This window comes from Micromys minutus (genome assembly GCF_963924665.1).
Source record: "Micromys minutus genome assembly, chromosome: 32".
In the NCBI taxonomy this organism is placed as follows: domain Eukaryota; kingdom Metazoa; phylum Chordata; class Mammalia; order Rodentia; family Muridae; genus Micromys; species Micromys minutus.
In genome coordinates, this window is record NC_137967.1 from 18260081 (window position 1) to 18272107 (window position 12027).

A 12027-nucleotide genomic window follows, 5' to 3' on the forward strand; every position below is an offset into this window, starting at 1 on the left:
GGCCGGGTAAGGTTGTTGGATCCTCTGAAACTGGAGTTACAAGCTGCCGTGTATGTGCTGGGACTTGAACCTGTGTCCTCTACAAGCGCAGCACGTGCTCCCTTAACCTCTGAGCCGTCTCTCTGTTCCATTCCACCACTGGCTTCCCTTCATCCTCTGATCCTTTCTTTCTTTAAGATGGGGTCTTGCCGTGTCTGTATAAACCTCCGCTCCCTGGGCTCAAGTGATTCTGTCCCCTCAGCCTCCCGAGCAGCCCCGACTACAGGCGCCAGTCACCACACTCGGCTTCTTTCTTCCTTTTTCGTTTTTAGGGACAGGGTTTCTCTGTGTAGCCCTGGCTGTCCTGAAACTTGCTCTGTAGACCAGGCTGGCCTTGAACTCACAGAGATCCGCCCGCCTCAGCCTCCCAAGTGCTAGGATTAAAGGCATGGGACACCACTGCCTGGCTTTTAATGCATTTTGAAGTAGAACGTCACACAGTCCAGGCTGGCCTTGGAACTTGCTGACTCTAACTCTGAACTCCTGATCCTCCCATCTCCCTCTCCTGAGAGCTGAGACTGTAGACACGAGCCCTTATTTTTCCCAGGCAGATTCTCGGGCTGGAATGACCAAGGCCAAGTATGGTGATACACCCCATTAATCACAGCAAAGCTGGCAGATGGATCTCTGAGTTTGATCAGCCTTGTCTACACAGCCAGTTCCAGAGTAACCAAGACTACACACTGAGACCCTGCCTTAGAAGAAGGAGAAAGAGAAGAAGAGGGAAAAAGACCAGATAAGGGCTAGAGATGTAGCTCAGGGGTGCAGCAGTTGCCTGTTATATGTGGGACTGGGTTCCACCCCCACCCTGAGGTGGGGGGTACCTTCTTAATGGCTTCATTGCGTGTTGTTTAATTGCTGTTCAGAAGGACCATAGCCACCCCTGTCACTGTTTCTGTAGACCGTCCCCCAGCTTTGCCTGCTGGACCACAGGGAGGCTGATACGGCCACGTGGTGGGCAGAGTCTAAGCTGAAATTCAACCTGATAGGGTGATGGACCCGCCTTGTGTTTTCCCAGTTCCTGGCTGTAGGGTTGAAACTCACATATCTGGAAACTGGTGGAGCTCCAGGTTGGCACCCTGACCCAAGAAGCCAGGGCCACCGTGGTAGCAAAAGCCCGTCCCTTAGAACGCGTCGCGTTTCCCTGCCTACTAACTCAAACGTGGTTCTTCATCCTCCGGGGGTAGTGTGGAGATCAGTGCCGCTGTTCACAGCTCGGAAGGATCAGGGTAGCTGCCCCTCCCATCCCATTGCCTGTTTGGTACATGCAAAGGCCGGCGGATCCTGGGAAATGGTTGTGGGTCACTGTACCTTTAACCAAGTGGTGGCTGAACTCCATTTGCTCTCCCGAATGAAGTGTCTTTACCAGAGCCAATCAGTAGAGCTGTGGGCACACGAGAGTGACCTGGCAAATGTCTTCTCAGCCACACTGCTTCCTAAGGACCAGTGCACACCCTCAAGCCGTGCCTCGAGGCAGCATCAGTGTCTCCACTGTCTGTCCTGATGCACGCTCCATAAAACGTGATCTCCAGGGTCCCCGCAGCCCCGTGCTGGCGGCTGCTTGGATGGCACTTTGCTAATCGTGTCCCGGGAGCCCAACATAGTTCCATTAGTGGGATTAGCAGTAGTCCTTGCTGATGTCAGCCTAGACCAGTCTGGAGATAAAAATAACTACTTAACTCACTCAAACACAGTGGTTATGTGGTGTGTGTGTGTGTGTGTGTGTGTGTGTGTGTGTGTATGTGTGTGTATATGTGTGTGTGTGTGTATGTGTATGTATGTGTGTGTATGTGTGTATGTGTGTGTATGTGTGTGTATATGTGTGTGTGTGTATGTGTATGTATGTGTGTGTATGTGTGTATGTGTGTGTATGTGTGCGTATGTGTGTTTATGTGTATGTGTGTGTATGTGTGTGTAAGTGTGTGTGTGTGTATGTGTGTGTGTGGACTGGGAGGGGGGGTGAACTTAAAGTGTCATGCATCACTTAGTACCTTGTAGTTATTTGAACAGAAGGAACTGTGTGCCTGTGTACAGCGTATGTGTATACACATTTGTGTGTGTGTGCAAAGCTCAAGTGGAGGCCAGCAGTCAGTATCTGGGATTCTCTTCTATCCCCCTCCGCTATTTTTATTCATGTATATGAATATATGCATTTTTATATATGCACCACACGTGTGTGCTTGGTGCTGGTTGTGAACTGTCATGAAGGTGCTGGGAACTGAACCTGGATCATCTTAACGACGGGCCGTCTCTCCAGCCCTCCATCTTATTCTGAGGCTCTTCCTCGAACTTGCCAGCGAGACTGGCTGGCCAGTGAACTCCAGGAATTCACCTGTGTGTTCCCCTCCTGCACATGCTGAGGTTACAGGTGACACACTGTGTGCCCAGCTTCTATGTGGGTGCGAGTCTTACACTTTAGCCACTGAGCCATCTCCCCATCTCCAGAAAGAATTGGCAACTAAAAGTCGTGGCAGGACCACTGAAATCCCGGCACTCGTGTGGCTAAGGCAGGGGGATTACAAATTTAAGGCAGCCTAGGCAACGTTGTGAGACTCTGTCCCAGAATGAAAGGGAAAGGGGGGCAGCAAGATGGCTCACTGAGGAAGGTCCCTTGCCCCAAAGTCTGATGGTCTCAGCTTAATCTCTGGAACCCACACGGTAGAGACACAGGCTATTCCTGAAGATTGTTCTCTGCTACACACATGAGCATCATGTCCTGTACACACACACACACACACACACACACAAAGTAAAAAGAAGTCTGGGAGTGTAGCTCAGTGGTAGGTTCAAGCACACAGCATCAGCTCCTGCCTGAAGACTAGCAGCTCATCCCAGAGTACCAAAGTTTGCTTGGCACTGTTGACATTTGGCAGGTGTTTGGGGATTTCATGGCAATTTTCACCACAGTCGATAGTGTGACTCCCACACACCTGTCTACCAAAGGACCCGTCCAGCACTGCCTTTCGGGTGAGGCCGGTCAGTCCCCTGAGCGCAACAGTCCAGAAATCGGCAGAATGCTGGTGTCCTGTGAGATGCTGTCTGGGGCTGGAGCAAGTGCCGTGACACACGTGGAGGCAAACCCACGCTCTCTATGATGACTTGTCCTTTGAGACACCCCTCCTGGCTCCTGGAGGCCCCCACCGGACACCCAACACCCAAGGACCGTGGGCCTGAGTGCCCATCGGTACTTGTGGGTCATTTCGGCCTCGGGAAACTGACATTTACATTACGATTCATTACGGTGGCTAAGTTACAGTAGCAACAGATTGATTTTTATGGTTGAGGGTTGCCGAAACACGAGGAACTCTTTTAAAGGGTCGCAGCATTAGGGAGGCTGGGCGCCACTGCTAGAGCCCCCTAGGAGAGGAGCCTGGCAGAGCAAGCTTGAAGCCTTCCCTCTAGCGCCCCTACTGGTGGAGCCTGGTAGAGCATTTGGCAAAACAAACGTGGGTTTCAGGCTGGCTTCCCTCCCCTGTCTGAAGTGTAGCTTTGGACATATCGGAGGGACAGTCACAGGGGGCTTCCATTGGCTTTGGGACATTCAAGTAACCACACCTCCATGATTTCTTTTGTTATTTTGTTATCAGTCAAGATAATAGGTTTTTAATTATAGTGCTTTCATACATAATTTACTTTTATTGATCTTCAATTTTCCTGCCCCACCCTTGGGTCCTTTTACTTCCAACGGTTCTTTCTGCCCTCGTACCGTATGTGATCTATTACCCTGCCTTTCCCCCACCAACTTTTAAATTCTCTCTAGCTTTTTTTTTTTCTCCTCCCAGAACTGGGGACTGAACCTAGGGCTTCATACAATCTGGCCAACCCCCTTTTCCTCTTCCCCCATGAACCCCTCCCCATGCCTACACAAGGGAATTATATTCTACCACGAAGAAGACACTCACACCACTCCTCAGGGCTCAGCTTCTCCCTGTCCTCCCTCGAGGCTTTGCCACACCTGCCTGGTCAACTAAGGGGGCTCAGTAGATACTTAAAGATCTGTCGGGCGGGCGAGTGAGCAGGCAGACGGTTGCAGTGTGAGGGTGGGGGGAGGCAGGTGGGACGAGGCCTCGTGGGAGATGTTTGAGGTAGGGTCTTAGGGATACAGACAGATGTGCTCGGGGCTTTATAAAGCCAGCTGAGGATAAAGGTCAGCAGTTGAGGATAAGGGTTATTTATCATTTAAGCCAGGGGGTGGTGTGATGATCGTAGCTTGGGGTCCCTCAGGCTGCCCCCTGAGAGACAGAAGTGAATGGCAACTGAGGCAGAGGGCTGTGATTCCATTCCTGAGGTGTTTGGGGCAGGGGCAGGAAGGCCGAGTGTGGATATAGGCAGCGTGAGGGAGACAGATGAGTGGGGACTGCCCTCCAGGCTTCTCTCGGGGAGGGGTGAGGCAGACAGGACCCGGAGGACTGCTGGGGTACGAGAGCACACTGAAGTTGCCGCAGCTTCCCCAGAGCCGGAGAAGGCTGGGCAGTGAAGAGCGCTGGGGTTCCTGCCAAGGACCAGGGTTCTGTTCCCAGCGCCTGATCTGATCCTCCACGGTGCACGTACATACGCGCAGGCAGGCAAAATGCAGTCAGTCTGCAGTCATCTGCTGAGCTCCCTGCAAGCACAGAGGACTCAGGCCTGGGACTGACTTCAGATGCCCCCCAGCCTTGGACAGTGGGAACAGCAGGCCGGGAAACTGCCATCGAGGGCCAGCCGTTCCAAATCCCAGAATCAACTACACTGGAGTGTCCACTCTCTCCCTGTTTCTGTTTCCTCACATGTGAGGTGGTGGGAATGCAGGGCCCTCTGCGTAGAGCAAGGATCTGGGGATCAGACACACTGCTCTGGGGAACCCCCAGGATGGTGGCCATGCAGGGCCATGTCATGCGTGCGAAAGTGTTTAAACTTAGCAGGATCCCAGTGTGTGTGGTACAGGGGAAGAAGGCCCAGGAGACAATGGTGATGTTCCAGGCTCCAGCAAAGGATTATGGGATGTGAGGTACAGTGGCCCCTGCCCTGATCTGGTGTCCGTGCAGTTGTCACAGACAGATGACACAGCAGCCAGACGAGCCACTGAAGGTCTGTGGTTTAGTAATGGAGACACAGAAGTAAACGGACGTTTTTATAGCTTGAGCTAAGCGCCGTGGTCGAGGGATGTCTGGACCATCTGAGCGGCTCCGGAGGAATGGCTGGGGTCACCCCCCAAGCCCTCCCCTTTTTAAAGACAGAATTTCATTATATAGCTTGGGTTGGCCTGGAACCAGACATGCAGAGCAAGCTGGCCTCACACTCGCCTCACACTCACAGAGGTCTGCCTGCCTTCGTTCCCTGGGTGTGCACCGCCACACCTAGTCCATTGCTGAGCAGACGCTTGGGAGAGAAGACCCTGGGATGGAGGTGGGGTGGGCTCTGTAAGGTGCTCTAGGGAGGCCCAACTCCTTGGCACTGACAAATTAGTTGTCCTGAGGCCTGTCTCTGTTCTCCTTGAGTTTGAGTTTTGTTTTCAGCCTTTGATGGTAAGGAGGAGCTGGAGGCTGGCTCAATAAGACCACTTAGTGATACGGGAAGCCATAGTATATGTTTAGGTTTTTTAAAAAGATTTATTTAATGTATATGAGTATTTTGCCTGTGTGAAAATATGTGTACCACGTGGATGCCCGGTGTCTACAGAGGTCAGAAGAGGGCATTAGATTCCCTGGATCCACAGAGACAGATGTTTGGTGAGATGTCAGTTGATGCTGGGAATTGAACCCTGGTCCTCTGGAAGAACAGCCCTTGCTCATAACCACTGAGCCATCTCTCCAGCTTCCTTGTGGCTTATGTGTGGGAAGAGGATGTAGACTTTGTGAGAGATGGTGTGGGGGGGGGAGTGATGGCAATTTGGGAACTTTTGTTTCTTTAGAAAACACAGAAATATTACAGGAATATGTTTTTGTCTTAATCCCAGATGTGGGATATGGGGCTCTTCGGACTGCCCACAGCAGCTGACTGTGATGTGCCTCGTGCTCTGGCAGGGGTGTGATTTTTCCAGCTGCAGACAGTTTCTGCCATTGTGTGACGTTTGGGATTTTCAGAGGGTGTATAAATACTAGGGCCCCAAGAGGCATGGTGGGTTGTTGGTTGTTCTTGGTCACAGTTCAAGTAGTCGTGTACAAAGAAGAAACAATAAGAAGAAATTAGATATCCTGACAGCAAAAACTTGTCCCAAGAAACTCAACGTACTTAGTAAGCAGGAAATAGTCCAATGATAATGTTGCCCCCTTTCTGACCCCTGATCTTATTCGGGGATCTCTTTCCTTCCCTCTATCCTCTTTCCTCTCCAATCTAGTGTTAGGGGGCTGAAGAAGTAGAAGGAAAGGGGAGGAGGAAGGTGGGAGAGAGAAGAACCCACAAAGTAGGCAAAGACTAGCTACAGGGCATAATGAAGAGGCAAGTGTGGCTGTCAGGAGAGGCTCTGGATGTCACAGACCTGGCTGAAGGTGATGGGGAGGAGTGGACAGCCCTGGGAGTGTTCCAGGGCAGAGCTACAGCCCTCACTGCTGGAGCAAGAAGCAACAGGTCTGGGGCCCAAGGCCTGACGGAGTCACCAAGACGGGCAGAAAGCAAAGGGGAGCCCTATAGGCCTTCAGGGGACGAGGGGTCTCCAAATTGAGCCTTGGGGCATGTCTGAAAGGCTGATGCTTCTATGTCTTCATAGTATCCTGACCGCCAAGGATGGATTCTTTTGGACGCGAGCACACACACACACACACACACACACACACACACACACACACACACACACACACTACTGAATTACCTCAAGCAGGGCTATTCATGTGCCTGGGCTTTGGTTTAAAGGGGATTTAGGCCACTGGGACACAGCTCCTGTGTGTACCCTTTCCTACACTTCAGTTTCCTCCTCTAGAATTCAGCCAGGGCTGTAGTATCAGGGGCTGGGGATAGACGCCGACACCCAAACCCAGATTTAGGAAGAGAGCGCCTCCTGGAGGCCGAGGCTGAGAACACAAGAGGTAACAACAGCCAGGAGGCAGAGAGGATACAGCTCCTAGAATAGGCTAGGATTGGGAAGACAGAGTTCAGGGCCCTGACAGAGTCTGTACCGAGGAAAGAGGACACAAACCAGAAACAGAGCCCATGGTCCAACCCAGGAGCCCGATCGATCATGTATGAGTCCCTAAACCCGAGAGTCTGGAATAGGTGACCTGTAATCCAAAGTCCGGGAAAAAGGATAACCATATAACCATAACAATAATAGAACTCAGCGCTAGCTATGGAGGGAGAGCTCAGTCTGCAAGTGCTTTCCTGGGCAGCCCAAGGACCTGAGCTAAATCCCTGCAACCCACGTGGAAAAGCTGGGCACAGTGGGAGTCACCTAAGAGCACAGCATCAGTTGGGCAGAGACAGGTGGATTCCTGGGTCTCACTGGCCAGCCAGCAGAGTATAACTGGTGAGGTCCAGGCCAGCGAGAGACCCCGTCTCAAATGAGGTGGACAACAATTCTGAGCATGATGCCCAAGATTGCTCTCTGGCACGCACATACAAAGACAGGACAGATGGGGTGTAGTTAATCCCAGCACTGGGAGTTGGGGAGGGGGAGAGTTCTCTGTGGCTTCAAACCAAGGCCAGCCTGGTCTATCGATCGAGTTTCAGACTAGCCAGTGCTATACAGTGAAATCCCGTTAAAAACAAAACAAAACCACCAGAAACGAATAAGCCCAAGGTCAAGGAAAGAACAGAGCTCCCCAGGGAAATACAGGGCGGGGAAGAGAGGAGGGAGATCTCAAAGACAACTCACTCTTCAGTGTCGGGGACCTGATGACTAACCAGAGCCAAGAGACACGGTTCAGGCTCAACAAGGGACGCAGAGTGAGTGAGGAGTCGCCTAATATAGCTCAGGTGCAGGAGACAACTCAGCCCCGAGGCAACACCAGAGGAGGAGGGGTGTGGTGACGTACGCAGGGATTCCTGGGGGCTGAGAGTGGGATGAACGCTCATCTATAAAAAAAAAAACAAGTAATTTATCTAATTTTATGTGCATTCGTGTTTGGGGCTGCATGCATGCCTGTGTGGCGGTGTTAGATCTTGGATCTACAGACAGTTGTGAGTTGCTATGGTGGATGCTAGGAATTGAACCCCAGGAAGAGCAGTGGTGCCCTTAACTGCTGAGCCATCTCTCCAGCCCCCTCGTCAGACTTCCAAGGTCATCCCTGCTGAGCTGAACCCTGGCCCATGTTCGTCAGACACTTGTCTAGAGCGCCCATGTCTGCTGGGCAGGAGTCATGGTTACACCCCACTTCACGGCCCCCACGTCATGGTCCCCAGCTGCTGCCTCTCTGAGACTCCTGTCTATAAATGGAAGTAGCCATGACCCCGGGAGCTCTGGGAGAGGTGGACAAGATGATTGATAAAAAGTTCTAGCCAGGGGTTCAGTCGGTAAAAGTGCTTTTCTGCACAGACGTGAGGGTCTGAGTTCACCCGGCCCACCACGTGCAAAGCTGGGCACAGCAGCAGTGCCGGGGAAGCAGAGGCAGGAGCATTCCTAGCTCTCTCACTAGTCCACCTTGCTGATTCAGTGAGCTCCAGACTCAGGTAGAGACCCTGTCTCAAAAAGTAAAGCAAAGAGCAGGGGAGGAAGGTGCCCGACCTGGACCTCTGGCCTCCATGTGTGCAAACAACACATGGACCCTTCCATGCACTTACACATGCAGGAACATATTTGCACACATCCACACACACACTGAAAATAAAACAAAACATGTCTATCTATTCTGGAAAGCAATTAATAAATACCATCTATTTATTCCCAAGGCCCCAGTGCAAGCCAGCGTCTGGGAGCCTGGGTACCGGTGTCCTTCCTCACAACACAAGTATTCAGGGCAGCAGATATGGGGCTTTATAATAAGCAAGGCTGTCAGCCAGTAACGCTAGCATTTGGGAGGCAAAGGGAGGAAGAGCTCATTGCTAGCCTTGGCTATGTAATTAGTTGGGAGCTAGCCTGAGCAACCTAAGATTCTCTCTCAAGATAAAACAAAAAGCAGGGTCGCCGTGTTAGACTTGACCATCGTGTCTTTAGGACCCATGAGTTCAGAGCTGCGTCCAATCTTAGCTAACTCTCATGATGGTGCCTGTGGGTGTCGCTAACTGCCCCCCTCCCTCCGTGCCCCCTCCCTCCGCCCCACCTGCTTCCTCTCCAGCAGAAGGCAGACCTGGCTGTGGCAGCCTTCACCATCACCGCCGAGAGGGAGAAGGTTATCGACTTCTCCAAGCCCTTCATGACCCTGGGGATCAGCATTCTCTACAGGGTGCACATGGTACGTTTCCCTGGTGCGCAGTGGCTGTGACCCGTGGGGGTGGGGAGACCAGGGACGGGCCGGAGTGGACTTGCGGTAGACCGGCTGCTATGGCTTTTGGATTCCCGGAGGCTGAGCACACAGCTTGTGGCAGGGGTGGCCGCCCTCACTTTGTCCTTTGTCCCCCTAGGGCCGCAAGCCCGGCTACTTCTCCTTCCTGGACCCCTTCTCCCCTGCCGTGTGGCTCTTCATGCTTCTTGCCTACCTGGCTGTCAGCTGTGTCTTGTTCCTGGCTGCCAGGTAAGTGGGCTGGTGGGGGGGTGGGAAGAGGCAGAGCCCACACCACAAGGCACCCACCCATCCCTTAGCTCCACTGCAGTGTGTATTCCTGTGGTGTGTTAGCATCTCGGTCCCCCTGTGCACACACACACACACACACCCCACCCCTTCCCTTCCCATCACAGTGGCTTTACTACCTCTCGCACTCCCTCCTTTTCCTCACCCATCCACTCATCTCTCCACAGGCTGAGCCCTTATGAGTGGTACAACCCACACCCGTGTCTTCGGGCACGTCCCCATATCCTGGAGAACCAGTACACACTGGGTAACAGCCTCTGGTTCCCTGTGGGCGGCTTCATGCAGCAGGGCTCGGAGATCATGCCCCGGGCGCTGTCCACGCGCTGCGTCAGCGGAGTCTGGTGAGCCTTTTTTATCTACACGGGGAGGCCTTCCACTCTGGGGGTGTGGGCTGCTCTCCTAGGCGACTTTCTGTTCCCCAAAATGACTCTGCAACGAATCGCTGAGCCCCAACAAAGCAGCCAATTGTCTCTATGGCCTGGGCTGGGGGGTGTCCTCTCTCCTCACCCTAGTGTCCCCTCGCCCGAAATAAGACAGAAAGGCCCGAGTCACGTTTAAAAGCATAGCGTTTGAAAATGTCTGGGGCAGGAGAATGGTGAGTTTGAGATCAGCCTGAACTTTAAAAAAAAAAAAAAAAAAAAAAAAAAAAAAAAAATCCCAAGGACTGGGACATGGCTCTGTGGCAGAGCATGTGGCTAGCATGTACTAGTAGTGAAGTCCAATCCTAAGCTCATGAGGAAACGGGCAAGTCCATGACTTGGGTGTCACTGAGTTATGGGACAGTGACATGAGCCGAGCAATCTGTGGAGACACGAGAAGCATTGCTCTCACGTCTGTGACATTGCCCTGGTTGTCACAGTCACCATGAGTCCTTGAACCCTCATGGGTAAGAGTTAGTTTCCCTGGTAAACGAACCAAGAAATCTGTGCCAGCTACAGGTCACGAGGCCTGTATTCAGGTGCTTGTGTGGGTACAGGGCACGTGCATCCATGGGTGTGAGGGTGATGCCCAGATCCAAGGGTCCCCAAAGACCACCAGAAGTTGAACTTGTACGCAAAAGCTAAGAGTCCTTATTCAAACCTGAGTTCTGACCCTCAGGAGCCTCCAACGCAGCGGGACAGCGCAGAAGCCCCCCCCACCCTTTTTTGTTGTGGTTACAGAGGGTGAGGGGCTTGTCAACTCAGCAGTTCCAGGATTGGCTGACAGTGATTTCAGTTGGCTTAAGCAACCTATCTATCTACCCACAGCTTCTGGAATGCTAGGTATTTCCCTGCTGGTGACCTGTGTCTAGGGTGGTTTCTTCCTGGAACAGTTTGTGGTTTTTCCAGTAATTAGAGTTTAACCTGAGGACAGGGCCTAGTGTATAAAATGGAGTCCTGGTTATAAGATCGAGTCTGTCTGGTCAAGTTGGGGCCCTTCAGTTTTTGTTGTGTGTGTGTGATGGGTGTGGTGTGTGTGGGGGGTCACATATATACATGCAGGTGTATGTGCACAAGTGTGCAAGAGTGTGTGGAGGCTGACACAGAATGTCTATCTCCATTGCTCTCCACTTTCTTTTTTGAGGCAGGGTCTCTCACTGAACCTAGAGCTCACCAATTTAACTGGAAGTCCAAAGAGATGGTTCAGTGGGTACAAATGCTTGTGGGATAAGCCGGTCAACCTGAGTCCAATCCCAGAACCCACCAAAGGTGGAAAGAGAATCAACTCCATAGACTTCTCCGTTGTCTTCCACAGGCTTACGTAGCTGTGTGTGTGTACACACTCACACACAATAATAACAACAACAAACAACCAAGTCGTGGGAGGGGCTAGGGATCTAGCTCAGTTGCTGGTTAAGTCCTTACTTAGCATGTGTAGATCCCTATAAGTTCATAAACAGGGTGTGGTCCATAAACATCCTGCGCTCTAACACTGAGAGATAAAGGCAGGAGGATCCATTCGATGTCATTTTTGGCTACACATTGAATTTGAAGGAAGCTTTGGCCACAGAAAACCTTGTCTCAAAAGAGTTGGGGCTAGGAATGTATCTCAATGTGGAATACTTGCCTAGTACACTCAAGGCCCTGACTTTAATACCTTGCGCTGGAAAAGCCCAAATCCAGATGGCACCTCTGGGTTTGTGCCTATGTCTGCTGCAAAGATCACCACTGACTGGTGGTTTAAGATGACACAGATGTCCTAACTTTCAGTTCTGGAGGTCAGAAACCCAAACTAAATCTGACAGGGTTAAAAGCTGCTAGCTAGCCTGCCTCCTGCAGACCCCAAAGAGCCTTTTCCTTATCTTTTCTAGCTTTTAGAAGCCTCCTGACCTATGGCCTCATTCTTCAGAAAAGCAGCATAGCATCGTCAA

The 12027-nt window shown here is 51.8% G+C and overlaps 1 protein-coding gene across 2 annotated transcripts in view; it reads left to right on the forward strand.

Annotated features, from left to right (window-relative positions):
- GRIK5 (glutamate ionotropic receptor kainate type subunit 5) overlaps nucleotides 1-12027 on the forward strand; it is a gene marked incomplete at its 3' end in the record, with an annotated part of 58146 nt that overhangs the window by 34510 nt on the left and 11609 nt on the right. The window contains exons 13-15 of one of the 2 annotated variants that reach the window (XM_080908253.1): nucleotides 9225-9341; nucleotides 9511-9620; nucleotides 9845-10018. In XM_080908253.1, coding sequence (XP_080764379.1) covers nucleotides 9225-9341; nucleotides 9511-9620; nucleotides 9845-10018 — 401 coding nt within the window. The remainder of the gene's footprint in view (nucleotides 1-9224; nucleotides 9342-9510; nucleotides 9621-9844; nucleotides 10019-12027) is intronic. The other variant, XM_080908254.1, reaches the window with a different exon arrangement.